Below are 17,917 nucleotides of genomic sequence, written 5' to 3' on the forward strand. Positions count from 1 at the left end.
ACTAACAGTAAAATTTTGTCTTAAAATTTAGACGATTTGGTACCAAATGGTACCAAAAATTTAGAGTAAAGATTAAAGAATGAGAAGACTCCAAGTTTGTGAAGGTTTTTTGAAAAAAATTGAAGACTGTACTTGTTAACAGGAGAGACTGTTTCTACAGGGATGGGATACACTTAAATAGAAAGGGTGCAAGAATATTTGCTGATGCTATCGAGGCAGTGTTAGGTGGGTCGGAAAACTGCTAGATTGGGGGGATACAAGGACTAATAGATTAACAGTAGCCACTGGCAGAGGTGAAAGTGATTCTTGCACTGCTTCTATTGGAATGAGCCGCGGCCTGGAAAATAAGATGCAGAATATTTCAGAGACTGCTGGGAATCATTGGGGTACAAGTAAACACATGGGTTGTGTTAGGGTAGCTAAGAAAAAGAACAGGTGCATGTATAGTTGCGTGTACACCAATGCTAGGAGTTTAGTAAATAAATTTGATGAATTTGAGGTATTGCTCAAAACATCAAAGGCAGATATTGTGGGGATTTCAGAGACGTGGTGTCACACAGATATAAGGAATGCAGAACTGGAATTTGGGGAGTACAATGTCTACAGAAAGGATAGGAAGGGAGGAGGGGTTATGCTATTAGTTAAGAAATACATAAAATCCAAGGAAGTGAAGCCAGTCGACATTGCTGGACAGTGCAGTGTTGAGTCAGTTTGGTGTGACATAAGCATTGGGAGATCAAAATTGAGAGTAGGAGTGTGCTATAGGCCTAATGACTCTGATGAGTATAATATGAAACTGCACAGGGAAATAGAGTGGGCCAGTAAATCAGAGAGTCTTATAATGGGGGATTTTAATTTCCCAGATATTGACTGGAATTTGTGGGCTGGTCAGTGACACACTAGCAAGGCTTTTGTGGATTTATTGGATGATTGTTTTCTACATCAGCATGTTCGGGAACCAACTAGAGGGAGTAATACTCTTGATTTGATTAGCAGTAGTGATTCTTCATGGATTAAGAATCTGCAGGTAAATGAACCACTAGGTGGCAGTGATCACAGTGTGCCGAAGTGGGATTTACTCAAAGAGCTAACTACCATTAGGGGTAAAAGGGAAGGGTTATTGCTTTTGTAACGGCGACTACAGTGGACTGAGACAGTATTTAAATTCTATACAATGGGACCAACCGATGATGTTACCAACAGCAAATTCAAAATGGGAAGCATTCAAAGAACTTATCTTGGAAGCTACTAGGCTTTACATACCAACTAAGAAATATTGTTCAAAGTTTAGGCCTAAATGGATGTCAGATGAACTAATGAGACATGGCAGAGAAGAAAAATGCATGGGATACATACAAATTAACACGTGACACAGAAGCCTATTATAGATACAAGTTGATCTGTAACCAAGTTACAAAGGAGGTTAGGCAGGCGAAGGCAGATTACGAGAAATCTTTGGCAAGGGATGCAAAGAAAAACAGCAAAGAGTTCTTTAAAATCAACACAGAAAATTATGTAAACTCTAGAAGGAAGGGGATGAATCAGATTGGTCCACTTGATATCGATGGGTCAACTGTTGATGATCCTGCTCAGGTAGCTAACAAACTAAATGAATATTTCGCATCGACATTCAAACATGAGGAGTTATTCAGTGAGGGGAATGCCAGAGGGGTATTCAACTCTGGCAGTAAGCTAGAGAATCTTGTAATAACTGAGAGTAAAGTGGAGGAGAAATTGTTGAAGATAAACACAAGAAAGGAACCTGGGGTGGATGGGATCTATCCAGTTATATTAAAGCAAACCCTTAGCCTTAATTATGAGAGCTTCCTTGGACTCAGGGGAAGTACCCATGGGCTGGAGATGTGCAAATGTGATCCCAATTCTCAAAGGAGGATCAAAGTGCGACACAAGTAATTATAGACCTGTTAGTTTAACTTTTGTTCCCGGAAAATTAATGGAGGCACTGGTTAAAGAAGCACTGCAGGATCATCTAGACAAGACTTCAGTTATAGCTCGGACACAGCATGGTTTTGTTAAGGGGAAGTCTTGCCTGACCAATTTGATTGGATACTGTGATGCAAGCACAAAAGAACTGGATGCAGGGAATAACTTTGATATTATATACTTGGATCTTAGAAAGGCTTTTGATACTGCTGCACAAATTGGAGCAGTGTGGCATTGGAGGAAAATTGCTGCTATGGATAAAGGGGTGGTTGAGGGGGAGAAGACAGAGTGGTAATCAATGGACACTGCTCATCGTGGACTAATGTTTTTAGTGGAGTCCCTCAGGGTTCAGTATTGGGTCCATTATTGTTTTCTGTATTTATAAATGATATTGATGATGGTATATCAAGCTTAATGTCCAAGTTTGCAGATGATACGAAGGTTGGCAGGATTGTCAAGGACACTACTGACACTATGCTACTGCAACAGGATCTGGAAATGTTGAGCAGATGGGCTGAGAGGTGGCAAATGAAGTTTAACATTGACAAATGTAAAGTACTACATATGGGAATCAGCAACCCCAGAGCAACTTATCAACTCTGTGGTACTACACTGACAGTGGTAGAGAATGAAAGGGACCTGGGGGTGGTTGTGCGGGCAGATATGAAGTTCTCTGAGCAGTGCAGACGGGCTGCAAGAGTAGCTCAAGAGTAGCATATTGTCAATGATATGTAGGAATTTTTCTAGCAGGGATAAGGAGGTGATTATTCCCTTGTATAAGGCAATGGTGAGGCCACACCTAGAGTACTGTATACAGGTCTGGAGGCCTCATTTCAAGAAGGATGTAGAGCTGCTGGAACAAGTACAGAGAAGGGCAACAAGATTAGTGAATGGAACAAAGGGGTGCTCTTACGAAGAAAGGCTTAAGTTTTGCTAATTATAGTGTTTGGAGACTAGGCACCGGTGAGGTGATCTGATAGAGGTGTATAAAGCCTTGAATGGTTTGAGCATGCTCAGTGCTGATGGGATTCTTCCTCTTGCTCAGAATAATCACCTGAAAGGTCATAAATTCAAATTGAGGAAAGACAGATGTAGGATAGACGTGAGGAAATTTGCCTTTAGCCAGCGGGTAGTTGGTTGGTGGAACAGACTTCCATCCCTTGGTGTGGAAGTTGATAGCCTAAATAAATTTAAGGCTCAGCTGGACAGGTATTTTGAACAAACGGAGGGATGAAATGGGAGTGGTTTTTTTTTTTTTTTTTTTTTGTCTTATGCTGCATAAGCTTACTTTCTTGCATCAAATGTCTCTGCTAATGCTAATGCTAAAGACCCAGACTTTGATTACTGTAATTAATTGCAACAAAAGTTGTCTGTTCCAGTATGACCCAGAAATTAAGACAGTCAGTGCAGTGGAAGATACAAACAATTTCCCAGACCAAATAAAGCAAGAATGTCAAAATGAAAACCATTTTTGATTTTGAAATTCTTACTTCTCTCCCCCCCCACCTCTTGTTTTCTTTGATATAATAAAGGAATTATTATGGCTAAATACTCCCCACCAAGTCAGGCTGTCAATCAAACATACTGCATTGAAGTTCTGACAAGGCTGTGTTAAAAAATATTTGAATGAAGAAACCTGAATTGTGGAAGGATGGTGGGATGCTCCATCAAGACACTACCCTAGTTCACAATGCACTCTCTGTTTGCCAGTTTCTGGCCAAAAAAACACAAATCTCTGTGTGTGTGTGTGTGTGTGTGTGTGTGTGTGAACATTCACCCTATTCATAAGACCTAACCCCCTTGTGACTTTTTTATCTTTCCCAAACTGGAAGTGTACTTAGGGTTCCATTTTCGGACCATTGAAGACATTCAGAAAAAACCAAAAAAAAAAAAAACGATTGGCGTATTAAAAGGGCTTAAAGAAGATGACTTCTAGAAATACCTCTGTGGTTGGAAGAAATGTATGGAACAGTGTATTCATGTCCAAGGCAATTATTTTGAGGGAGATAACTTGTAAGATACAAAATATTTCATTATATTTATTTATTGCAACAGTCTTGTTATGTAATAGCCACAACTTGTATAATAAATGTTGAAAATGTATATATTTGGTGTTCATGTACAGTTTTGAACTAAAGCTTTGTTCGATGTAAATACATGTAAGACAGGTAATGTATGATGAGCTTTTGTTGTGAAGAAATTGGCATGACTCAGTTGTATAAGTGGTTGCAACCTTAGACATGAGTAACCTTAGACAACCTTACAACCAGCGTTTGGCATCTGGAGGGATGCACTGTTGACACCAATGTGGTTTTGTAAGAATTGCATATGATTACCAAAATGAGAGAAATTAGAACTTTCATTTTGGGTTGTGTGAAGCTTGACTCACTCTCTAGTAATACATTAAAATCTTTGCTCTCCAGTATGCATGTGGATTAGAAGTTCTGGTTATCTGAGTGTCCAAACAACCTAGGAAAGGAAAAACCACTGGATAACAATAGTGAAACTGAAATTTTGGATTTGTACCAATTTAAGCAATGTTTAACAAATACTATGAGATGAATCTAAATATGAAAAATTACATTTTAGAAAAGAAATTAGTATTAGCAGAGGCATGCGATGCAAGAAAGCAAGCTTATACAGCATCAGCCAAAAAAAAAAAATCTCATTTCACCCATCCATTCGCTCCAAAATTTGTCCAGTTCTTCCTTGAATTTATTTAAGCTATCAACTTCCACAACAACAGATGGAAGTTTGTTCCAGCAATCAACTATCCACCCACTGGCTAAAGGCAAATTTCCACACATCCATTCTTCAAGTGCCTTTCCTCAATTTGATTTTATGTCCCCTTAGGTTTGTAATCTGCGCAGGAGGAAGAATCCCGTCAGCATTGAGCCAGCTTAGACCATTCAAATACGATAGTTAACATTATAACAAAATATAAATGAGTGCTATTATGAAATAAAATTGTTAGGTTAATACTGTACTACATTTTCACAAATCCTCTCAATTTATAAAAGCAGTTAAAGGATATTTTTGCCTAGACTGTGAAGGAGTTTAATGACATATAGGTTAGTGCAATTGCATCATTTGTTATGTGTAGTAAACTACACATACAGTGATCATCTGCCAAGGTAGATGGATTGGCATCATTTTAATTATATCTCATATTATGAATACCTTCGTATTGCTTGTGCCATACATGAAGGGTGTCTGTTGGCACATTGCATGAAGTATTTGAACTCATCTGACCAGCACACTCATTTCCCCAGTCCTCCAGTGGCCGACCAGCACATGTTGTTGACGCCAAAGCATTATCAGTCAATGATGGTATTCCCCATATTGCATTGCGATGTCAACTGTTGCCAATTGACTTGCCGTTGAGACCGTATAATGCTCTGTATCCTTTTCTCACCACGAACATCAATCTTCGTAATCCTTTACAGTTCTGTTGGCAGGAGGTGTTTGACCTGTTCAACATCATTCTTTGTGTACCTTAACCACAATGAGCCATGAGCAATCAACAAGACGTGCTGTTTCTGATACGGAAGCACCCAGCATGCCTGCTCCCACAGTTGTGCCCTTTTGAAACTCTGTATCTTTACTAGGTCCTGTAACCACTACTTTATCACTTTGACTTGTATATGACCAGATGCAAATTACCACTGCTGTAGCATATGAAGCCTTTCAGCTTTTATACTCTGAGTTGTGGCATAGTCCATTATGGATGGGGTGATCATAATTCAGTGATCACTGAGTGTATAAATAAATTGAAATTAAAGTAATTGAAAGGATACCACCACTGAGAATAAGTAACAATAGTCTTCTCCTGTGGTGAAATGTTACTTATTTGAGGTAGTGCAATATCATGTTAACTCATTGTAAAGGTATTCACAATATAAGATCACACTACCAAAAAAAAAATATCTGTTTGTACCTTTCCTCCTCATTTTTTTTCTAAATGATGATGTAATATTTTCTGTGTTTTGATTGACTAGACTAATAGATAGCATGTTAATGACCACAACTATCTTTTAATTAGCTGGGATGTATCAATATTTTCCCTTTTCTCTTCAGCAACTATAATTTATCCCCTCTCCTCAACCACCCATCAGGGTGAGTGGGGTTATGTATTATGGATAGTATTATGAAAAGGAACACTAAACATACCACAAAACTAATGCAACAAATTAATGCTACATTTAGGGTTATATACCTTGCAAGGTGTGATTCTGCTATCTGAGCACCAAGGTACTCTAATAATATAAATAAAATTTAGTGTTCTTTTTCTGTAATAATCTTGGAGACCCAACGATGTTTGTCTTTATTGTAAAGTAATGGGTGATATATCTGCACCAACCGAATTTTATAATTTAGCTTGTAGCCATGATACACATTTTTCTGAACATTGCTTGCTTCCCCCCCCCCTCTCCTCAAGGAGGGTTTTATATTTGATTAGCGTTTGCGTTTTACAAATTTGTCTGCTCCAATGTGGCGATTTTTGAAGACAAGTGAGATGGAAGAGGAGGAGCCTAGGCCTGCAGAAAATTCTGATAAGGTTAGTGATGAAGAATTACAATCTCCTGAGTCATTTCACTGCACTTTTAGTGCAACAAGGGAAACAAAAAAAGTGTCTTTGCAATGAAAGCTACTTATCAATGGGTTTTACATCGGCTGGTAATCAAAGTTGTCCTATTCCATTGTGTGTCGTCTGTGGCAAACAATTTACAAATGCAGCGATGGCTCCAGCAAAATTGAAAAGACACTTAACCACAAATTACAGCCATTTGACAAGCAAAGGTGCTGATTATTTTAAACGGCTATTAGAATCTCAAAACAAACAGGGTAAGGCTTTTGTTAAAAAAAAAGTCACATCCAGTGAAAAGGCTCAGGAAGCAAGTTATTTAGTAGCAGAACTTACTGCCCAGAAAAGGAAAAGTCACACAAGTGGTGAGAACCTAATAATGCCAGCATGTAAAATTATAGTGAGTAAAATGCAGTACAAGAAATTGAAAAGGTTTCACTCTCAAACAGTACGATAAATCAACATATTGATGACATGTCACAAGATGTTGAAGAGGTTTTGTGTAATAAACTGAAAAACAACAGCTTCTCTATCCAGGTTGATGAGTCAACAGATTTCAATAAATGTCATGCTGTAGCATTTTTAAGATTTGTAAATGATGGTGAAATTGAAGAAAACATTTTCTTCTGCAAAGAGCTGCCCAAAACAAGCAAAGGCAAGATATATTTAATGTTTTGTTTTCATATCTGAAACAAAAGGTCTGTGTTGGCATCTGTACTGATGATGTCCCATCAGTGGTTGGCTCCATGAGAGGTTTTGCCTCTTGCAAAAAGAGAAAATCCTGATGTTGTCACAACACACTTTCTTCACAGAGGTGCTGGTGTCAAAAACTCTTGGAGATTAAATGAAAAAAAGTTCTGGATGATGCTATAAAAATGGCTAACTTTATTAAACAAAGACTTATTCACTCAAGAATGTTTAAAAAATCCAGTGGCTTAGCAGAGGAACAGTTCTCAACAGGGTGTTTGAGCTAATAGGTGAATTTCACGAGTACTTTCAAGAAAATAATAGGCCAGATTTTGCTGAGTTCTTCATCTTCAAAGCACTCAGCAAAATCACATGAATCAGTTGAACAATTCCCCGGATAAAATGTTTTGACTTCAAGTGACAAGATTCTTGATTTAAAAGGAAACTGAATCTTTGGAAAAATCATGCAAAAGGAAATCTTGAAATGTTTCCACTGCTGCTTGGGCTTGAGAGTGAGGAAGGATATCAGCAAGTCTTATTGAAAACCACCTGGAAGAACTGCAGAAAAAAATTGAATAGTATCCCCCCCCCCCAACACAAGTGTGTTGAACGGGGAGGTGGACTCCAATTTCGGCGAAGTTCGGACGGTCTGTGACAACCAGATCCTGTGCTTACACCTTCATGATGGTGGGACTGTTAGTAATCCTGGATATAACCCCCATGCGCAAGCACACTGGGTGACCACCCAGGTGTGAATGAACATAAGCAGGGGTAGAGGTGTTGGTGCCCACACCATACGGAGGAATGCTGGCCCTCTGTGTTACCAGGCAATTTTTCATCAACCTGTGCAATACCACCACTTTGCTTATTGGAGGCTTGAAGTGATTGAACCCATGTTTAGTCTACAGAGCTAAGTTCCGGTCAACCCCCCATCTCTTCCATCATGCAGTATCATTGATGTCTTTTGAGGATATGATGAACACCATGGTGAGATTCAAACTTCCTTACATTTCGAGGGTATAGCTCTAAAACGGTGTTCACAGGCTGGCTGCTAGTTAGTACACCGGACTGAACCTATTGGCAGCTGTTTAGGAGGCTTCTGGATCAGCTAGTGTATAATCTTGCTGCCTCTACTCTGCCAGATAGTGACTGGAGGAAGTCCGAGTAGTCTGTCTGTGTGTGTGGGGGGGGGATTGTCGAGGTCATGTTATGTCAAGGATCTGGGTATATTCTCACTATGTGTACGCCATATCCAAAAATTTCTTTACTTCATATAGCATGTCCCCCCCCCCACTTCTTTACTAATGTCAAACTAATTAGAGCAAACTTATCTGCGAAAAGATCCAAACTTCCTATTTCATTTCACAAATATACGTGGTCTCAGTTCAATGATGTCCATTTCCACTTACAGTTTGCCAAACCCCATGTACCTTTTCTGACAGAATCTCAGTTATCGGTTGATTCAACCACTGCTCATCTCAGTTGCCCAAATTATTCTCTGTATGATTCCTTTAACCTCAAAGGTGGTATTTGTGCATATATCCATTCTGATACTCCCTGTCAGAGACTTGGTAATTTGGACTCTCCTCTTTTCGATCTTCTCTGGCTTAAAATCTCTCTACTGCATTTTGTCAAATTCATCTGTTGTTTGAGAAGGAGCAGCAGTGTGTAGCACATGCTTTCTTGATTAGACCGGGGTTCGCTGTCATCACCAAATACAGAGGATGCAGAAAGGTCAGGGAACAACCACCGCATATTCCCGGAGCAATATGGCTTTAGTTGCTAATGCTCCTAAAAACCAAACAACAACAATATCTGTTGTCTTTACCGTTCTCCAAACTCCACTAATCACTTTGGAGCCCTTCGACTATCTCTCTTTGCAACTTGACTTTCTCCAGTCCAACTTTCCTAACAGTGAGGTAATTTTCCTTGGTGATTTTAATGTTCACAACTCCAGCAGGCTTCCGTTTTCTAGTCACACAGACCCAGCTGGTCAAGATGCTGAGGCTTTTGCAATTACTAATGACCTCACACAGATTGTTCAATCCTAACCATACAGGCAACACACTTGATCTTTTTCTCACAAACAACCCTTTTAAGTACATGGTCGAAGTGAGTGGTCCTTTGGCACCTCAGATCACAACTTGGTGATTGTCTCTTCTCCAATGGAGCCTTTATCGCACGGCTATTCCCAACCTCGTGCTGTTTGGCATTACAAGAATGCAAAATGGGATGACCTGTGAGATTTCTTTTTCTTGGTCGGATTACTATTTCAAAACTTTTGATATCAACGTTTGCTCAGATCGTGTCAGTGAAATTATTCTTGTAGGAAAGAAATCCTTTATTCCACACTCCACTTTAAAATCTTGTCCTTTATTTAAACCTTGGTTTTCCAATAAATGTGCTAAGGCTGTTCAAGAGAAGAATCTTGCATATCGTAATTAGCTTGTTTCCAATTTTTCAGTTTCATTATCTGCCTACACCAGAGCTCTCGATAATTGTAAAGCAGTTATTAATCAATCCAAATTAGATTTTGAACAGGTTAAGAGTAGAAAACTTGTTTCTTGCCTAATGGTAGCCAAGCATTCTGGTCTCTTGCCAAAGCTATTGGCCGCAACTTTTACCCATCTCTGCTCCCACCTCTGTCAAAACCAGATGGTTCTATTGTTGCTTCAGCCAAGGATAAAGCTGACCTGCTAGTATCCCATATTTCTTCCAACTCGTGTATTAATGATCTTGGTAAAACACCTCCCACCATTCCCAACACGCTCCATTCAATGCCTCCTGTGGTCTTCCGTCAAAAGGATATCAGAAGGATTTTGATGCTAAGAAAACTCCAAGTTCTGATGCTATTTCTCCACTTGTTCTCAAACTCTGCGCTCCTGAACTTACTTCTGTATTTGCCGCCTTTTATCACTTTCTTATTCCAAAAGTGTTTTTCCTTCTGCTTTTAAATTTGCTCATATCCTACCAATTCCTAAAAAGAGTGACAATCCCTCCCATCCAATTATTGTCCCATTGCAATTACTTCTACTCTTTCTAAAGTAATGGAGAAATCAATTAACCGCCAACTCTTATACTATCTAGAAACCTTCCGTCTGATCCATGATCGCCAGTATGGATTCCATCAGTGTCGATCCACTGGTGATATTTTGGCTTATGTCATCCATTTATGGGCAAATTCATTGGAAAAGTTTGGTGAAACACAAGCAGTTGCTCTTGACATCTCAAAGGCTTTCGATCGTGTTTGGCATAAAGGTTTTCTAAATAAGTTTCCAGCCAACTATTTTTTTGTAATTGGTTAAAAGGTTTTCTCTCTGACTGCTCACTGAGGTTGATGGTAGATGGCTCTCTGTTTTCTAACTTCTCCACTAATGCTAGTGGCCCCCAAGGTTCAGTTCTTTTCACCACTCTTTCCTCTTTTATATTAACAACCTTCTACTGTTGACCGAAAATTCTATCTATAGTTTTGCTGATGATAGCACATTGCATTCCACTTTGCAGTTTGAGAAACCTCGCCCTGCTCCATCAGCTTCAACTTCTTGAATATCTGCTACCAATTTCTTAAATGCCGATCTCCAGGTAATTCTCCACTGGGGCAAAGACAACCTAATTGATTTCAATCCTTCTAAAATTCAGTCCTGTCTTTTATCTTGCAAAAAGGATTCTTCTGCTCCTGTGCTTATCTTTTGTGACATCCCGATTTCTAGGCAAGGTGATATATCTCTTTTGGGGATTACCCTGACTTCTAATTTCTCTTGGCTCAAGCACATTACAAATATTGCTTCCTCTGCATTTAAAAAACTTGGTTTTCTCTTTCATTCTCGGCATTACATTTCTTCCAAACAGCTGTTCACTCTGTACAATTTTCAAATCCACCCTACCATGGAATATTGTTCCCACATCTGGGGAGTTGCCCCCAAAACCTCTCTCAAGCTTCTAGATTCCATTCAGAAGAGGGCAGTTAGGTTAATTAATGACCCATCTTTAACAGAGATTCTTCACTCTGTCTCATAGACGTACTGTTTCTGCTGCATGCCTTTTCTACAGATAATTCCATGGGCACTGTTCTTCTGAATTGGCTTCTTTTAATTCCTGCTTTCTCTTTTAAAACAGTCTGAACACGTTCCGCCACCAGCCAACGTTCATTTACTGTCCAACTTCAAACTCACAGAACTAACTTTTCATCTTCCTCATTTATTCATTCAACTGCTGTTTTCTGGAACAGCCTTCCTTCATACGTATTTCCCGAAAATTACAGTCTACAGAAGTTCACGTCTAATGTCAACAAATATCTTCTTTTGTTTTCTCAACCTCCAACCCACGCATGGCACTAAGTACTATAGGTTCTAACACCTCTTGTGTTTGGGGTTTTCATAAAAAAAAAAAGTGTATGACTGGTTGAGGGACCCTTCTCTGAATCTTCTGATCACCTGAGAACTTTGAGAGAAGAGGAAGAACTTTGTGAGCTGCAATCTGATTGTACACTCCAAATGAGTTTTACTGATCTGCCTCGAAACAAATTCTTGATTTCTTTGAAAGAATAGTATCCTGCCATTCATGGGATAGCAATGAATATTTTGCTGCAGTTTTCAACTTCTTACATGTGTGAGCAAGCTTTTTCTTGTTTAACAAGCATCAAGAGGAAGGACAGAAATTGACTCACTTCAGTTGAAGATGAAATCTGTATTTGTTTATCTCAAGTTTGACCCTGAATTGAGTATTTGAGCCTGATCATGTCACTCAGAAAGAAAATGTTTTTTCAGTCTTGTATAAAATTGTGTTTTAGATTATAGTTTTATTCATATTGCTTTGGCTTCTGGTTTTAGTAGCTTTACTATTCAAAATTGTCAATAAATTTTCATGTTTTTAAAAACATTAATTAAAATCAACTTCAACCTTTATCTAGATCGTATGTATAGCTTAGCTTAACCTTTTTTCATATTTCAACCTTTATTTAAATTAAATCTACTGAGCCTACGTAGCTTTACAAAAATTAAATCCCATTTTATCTTCAGCCAGTTATTTAACAGAAATTTATTGTTTCCCTTATGAGTTTTTAAAATTTATGAAAAGGAAAGAAAGCAATTAATTTCAAGAAAGGTAAGCTAAGCTTAACTACCTGTTTTTTTTTCTCTAAGAAAGGTTGGCTAAAAAGTCAGTTTTAGTTTTAAAAAGGGGAAAATACTACTCTTGTGCATACCACACCCTATTAGCATTGTATATAGTAGAAATTTGTGATAAGACTTTTAGGGCCTACTGGGATAGGGTAAAAAAAAATTCAAATTCGAAATTTAAAAAAAAAAAGGAAAACCTGAAGTTTCCTTTATATACACTACTGACGTGCATTAGAGGTGATATCCTTTGTGGGGAGGGGGAACCATACAAAAAGAGTAGGCTAATAAGTTGGCCAAAATAAATAAGTCCACAAAAAAAATATCATTCTCTACTCAGTGCATTGACAATTATTATTATATCTACAACTTACTCCAAATCACTTGTTGGGCATATATCTTTTGTGTTTAGCTAAGGATATAAGTAATTTAACACTGTGATTGTTATGGTATAGCATAATGTATATTCTGAATGTATTAGCACAAGGTTAACATAAAACTAGATTAGCGTAATACGTATCACTGCATTTAGGAATCTATTAGATTAGTGTAGTATTGTCAATTAATTAATTAAAATTATTAATCTTATTAATTTTCATTTGTTAATCAATTGTATTCAGAAAAATTTTATGTCCCAGACTAGTGCAGCAAAGCAACTGGCACAAAGTAGCCGTAGTTCTGTGGCTTGTGAGAGAACTTGAAGGGAGGGTGATTCTTCAATGCATCCTAGCTTAAAAAAATGTTCAACTTGTAAAAAATGTTTGTGGACTTTCTGGGACAGGACATGATCTAGCCAAGGATTTGTCTTTGTATGTGCCAGGTGCAGAGTGTCAATAAATTAGGTGCCAACTCAGCATTCTGATAGGCCTCTATGAGAGTTTGAAGAGTCAGGTGAATGCGCTTGAAGGAATTAAAATGGGGGGGGGTGCATCAAGTTCCAGCTGCCCAGCTCATCACCAGAGCTCACTCTTGTGCACCAGGCAATTTTCAAGGCAGAATGTGCTGGTCCCACAGGTGCTAGTTATTGTCGGTGATTCTGTTGTTAGGGAGATGGATAATATATTGTGGAAAAAGTGTAGGTGGAATAGGAACAGTGTCCATTGATTACCACCCTGTCTTCTACCACTCAACCATCCTTTTAACCATTGTAGCAACTTGCCCTTAAGGCCATACTGCTTCAAATTGTGCAGTAGTCTTCCATTTGCAACAGTATCAAAAGCTTTCCTGAAATTGAAGAATATAATATCAAATTTATTTGTTGCATCCAGTTCCTTTGTGACCACACCATAGTATCCAATCAAATTGTTCAGACAAGGCTCCCCCTTAAAAAATGCATGCTGTGTCTGAATTATTATTGTGGTCTTGTCTAGATGATCCAGCAATGCTTCTTTACCCAGTTACTCCATTATTTTCTTCCGGAACAGAAGTTAAACTAATGTGCCTGTCATTACCTGTGCCACTCTTTGAGAATTGGGAATACATTTGCACACCTCCAGTCTGTGGGGGACCTCCCCTCAGTGTAAGGTTGCTCTCATAATTATGGCTAAGAGTTTGCTTACTTCCTTTGCTGCCTCCTTTAATATAACTGGATAGATCCCATCTGCTCCCAGTGTGTATGTTTAACTGCAAAAATTTCTCCTCCACTTTGCTCTCAGTTATTACAAAATCATTTAGTACCCCGCTAGAGTTAAGCTACTATCCTCCACTTCCCTACAGAATTCCTTGTGTGAATGTAGATACAAAATACTCATTCAGTTTTGTCAGCGACCTGAGCAGCAACACGAACAGTTGAACCGTCTATCAAGTAGACCAAGCTGATTCATTCAGTTCCTTCTAGAGTTTATATAAGTAAAGAAGTCTGCTGTTTTTCTTTGTGTCCTTTGCCAAAGATTTATCATAATCTGTCTTCGTTTGATTACGATAAACCTCCTTTGTGACTTGATTACAGACTAGCTTATATCTACTATAGACTTCTATGAATGCCTCCCATCACATGCATTTTTCTACTCTTAGACGAGTTATTAGTTCATCTGACATCCATTTGGGCATAAACCTTGAACAGTATTTCTTAGTTGGTATGAAAAGCCTAGTAGCTTCCAAGATTAATTCCTTAAATGCTTCCCATTTAGAATTCACTGTTGGTAACATCATCAGTTGGCCCCACTGTATAGTATTTAAAAACTCTCTGAGACCATTATAGTCACCTTTACGAAAGCAAAACTCTTCCCCTTACCCCTGATGGTAGTTACATCTTTGAGAAAAATCCCACATCAGTACACTGTGATCACTGCCTCCTAGTGGTTCCTTTATCTGCAAATTCTTAATGCATGAATAATCAATGCCGATAATCAGATCAAGAGTATTACTCCCTCTTGTTTCATCTTGAACATGCTGCTGTACAAAAAAAATAATCATGCAATAAATTCACAAAAATCTTGCTAATGTGTGGGTGACCACCCCACAAGTTCCAGGCAATATCTGGGAAGTTGAAATCTCCCATTATAAGACATTCTAACTTACTGGCTCACTATTTCTCTGTGCAATTGTTTGTTGTACTCATCAGTCATTAGGCTTATAATATACTTTTACTATCATTTTTTTCTTTCCCAGTGCTTATGTCACACCAAACTGAATCAACATTGCATTGTCCACCTATGTCAACAGGATGCATTTTTGTTTCTTAACTAACAGCATCACCCCTCCTGCTTTCCTATCCTTTCTGTACACATTGTTCTCCCCATATTTCAATTCTGCATTGCTTATATCTTTGTCACACCATGTCTCTGATACCCCAAAAATATCCACCTTGGATGTCTTGACCAGCACTTCAAATTCATCAAATATATTAACTATATTCCTAGCATTGGTGTACATGCAAGTATACATGCCACTGTTCTTACTCTTAGTTACCCTAACACAGCCCTTGTATTTACTTGTTCCATGATGACACCCAACAGTTCTTGAAATCCCCAGCACTAGCTTTCCAGGCTGCTGCTCATTCTAATAGAAGCAGTTGAATATTCACTTTCACCTCTGCCTGCTGCTACTGTTAATCTTTTAGTCTGTGATTCCCCCCCCCCCCCCCCCAAGCTAGCAGTTTGCTGCCTCACCTAACATTGCCTCGATAGCATCAGTAAACATCCTTGCACCTGTTCTATTTAAGAGTATCTCATCCCTATAGAAGCAGTCTATCCTGTTAACAAGCAGAGACCAAGCTGAAAAGAATTCTACCCATGAGTCTCTCCAGGGCAGGATTGACTGACAAGGCTCTTCTCATATACTTCTCCCCTATTGTGTCTGGGCAGAATTGCAAACACTTTCAAATTTAACCCTAACTCAGAAACTTTTTTAAAATATTGACCTGTACTTGTAAGTAAATCTGCAGATTTCATACTCTTAATGTCATTACTGCAAACATGTACAACAATATCACCTTTTGTGCCCTTAAAATATGAATCTGCTCTACGACATCATCAACTTATGCTCCTGCAGACATACCCTGGTCCTATTCCACCTACCCTTTTTCCACAATATATTATCCATCTCCCTAACAACAGAATCACCGACAATAACTAGCACCTGTGGGACCAGCACATTCTGCCTTGAAGATTGCCTGGTCCACAAGAGTGAGCTCTAGTGATGAGCTGGCCAGCTGGAACTTGATGCCCCCTCCTAATTTTATTAGTTATTAGTGGAGTCCACTAATAACTAATTAAGCCTGATATACCATTATCAATTTTATGTCCAAGTTTGCAGATGATTCAAAGGTTGGCAGGGTTGTTAATGACAGTATGCTACTGTAACAGGATCTAGAAAAGTTGGGCAGATGGGCTGAGAAGTAGCAACTGAAGTTTAACCTTGACAAATGCAAAGTACTGTATATGGGTAGCAGTAACCCTAATCCTAGAGAAATATATCAACTGTGTGTGGTACTGCGCTCAGGATGGTAGAGAATGAAAAAGACCTAGGGGTAATAGTGCATTCAGATATGAAGTTTTCTGAGAGTGCAAACCAGCTGCCATAGCAGGTCATGGCATGTTATCAGTGATATACAGGAATTTTGCTTGTAGGTAAGGGGAACGAAGGGGTCTTCTTACCAAGAAAGCTTAAGTCCTGCAAATTGCAGTGTCTAGAGACTAGGCACCTGCGAGGTGGTATGATTGAGGTATATAAGACTTTGCATGGTTTGAGGAGGCTCAGTGCTGAAGGGATTCTTCTTGTTCAGATTATGAACCTGAGGGGGAATAAATTAAAATTGATGAAAGACAGTTGTAGAATAGATGTGAAGAAAGTTGCCTTTAGCCTGCGGGTAGTGATTACTGGAACAAACTTCCATCTGTTTTTGTGGAAGTTTATAGCTTAAATAATTTCAAGGAAGAACTGGACAAACTTTTAGAGCAAATGGATGGGTGAAATGGCAAGTGTTTTTTTTGCTGATGCTGTGTAAGCTTGCTTTCTTGCATCATATGCTACTACTAATGCTAATATCAGTATTTCTTAATGGGCACAAAGTTTCTTGGATCCTTTCCCCCTTATTTCCTTCAACCCATGTGCTGTACTAAGTACTATAAGTTTTTATACCTTTCTTGTTTGGGGTTTTCATAAAAAAAAAAAATAATAAATAATATGTGGGGGGGGGGGAAACAGAATGAACTTGTTAATAAGTTAGTTTTTGTGCAGTAAATTTGCTGTTACTAATATAAAAAAAAAAAAAAAAATGTAAATTTTTTTATGTTATCTAGCCTAATGAAGAGTAGCAGCTATAGTGTGTTTTTTTTTTTTAACTTTTTTGTTTAGTGTTACAAAAGGTTCCATGTATCTTGCAGGTAATTCTGTTTATTTATTGTTGTATTCTTCTATGTTTGTTTTTTTTTCTGTTTACACTTGAATTAGTGATTATCACTGTAATGCATGTGTCATAGGGAGACTTGTATCCCTTACATAATAAAATATGTGAATTGGCACAATATGACCAAAGGAGTTGGCAGGCCAAATATTACTAGATACTGTATCAAGTAGCTAACCCATGGCTTTAATTCTTTAGGGTTATTAATTCTGACCATGGTTGATAGTTTTGTTTCTTTTCAGGAATTGTTTTTATGTCAATGAAATTACATTGCGGGGGATTCCTCTTCTGTGCAGCCTTGAAAGAAACCTTTGTAACCAATATTCCTCAATAATAGTAATTTTTAAAGTACTGTCACTTTTAAAGAATAAATGCAAAATTAAAACACAATTAAGTGTTTGTTTGTTTTTTCAGGTCTTTTGAGCAAAGATCTTCGTCAGTATCTTAATACAAGATTCCCAAAAGGAACTCCAGATTATGAACTACAGACAACAGTTAGAGATAATTTGTACCTGCGCACCGTACCATGTAAGTTAATTATTATGTACACATGCTGACATTCAAGAACTATTACTGGAGGTACAGTATGTTATTTAAAGCAAAGCTGTAAAATTAAAGGTTCCATAATTACTAAATATTCCTTAAATTATTGTAGCTTTAGCATTAGCATTAGTAGAGGCATTTGATGCAAGAAAGCAAGCTTATGCAGCATCAGCCAAAAAAAAAAAAAAAAAAACCCAC

General features: G+C 38.2%; 1 protein-coding gene across 1 annotated transcript in view; it reads left to right on the forward strand.

Annotated features, from left to right (window-relative positions):
• The window catches only part of Magi (membrane associated guanylate kinase, WW and PDZ domain containing protein magi), a 569,393-nt gene that overhangs the window by 155,996 nt on the left and 395,480 nt on the right, over window positions 1-17,917 (forward strand). Inside the window, exon 2 of the mRNA XM_090385296.1 lies at window positions 17,591-17,704. Within this exon, the coding sequence (XP_090241422.1) occupies window positions 17,591-17,704 (114 nt within the window). The remainder of the gene's footprint in view (window positions 1-17,590; window positions 17,705-17,917) is intronic.

The sequence above is a fragment of the Mastigoproctus giganteus genome, chromosome 11, assembly GCF_048544385.1.
Source record: "Mastigoproctus giganteus isolate SK-2022 chromosome 11, ASM4854438v1, whole genome shotgun sequence".
In the NCBI taxonomy this organism is placed as follows: Eukaryota; Metazoa; Arthropoda; class Arachnida; order Uropygi; family Thelyphonidae; genus Mastigoproctus; species Mastigoproctus giganteus.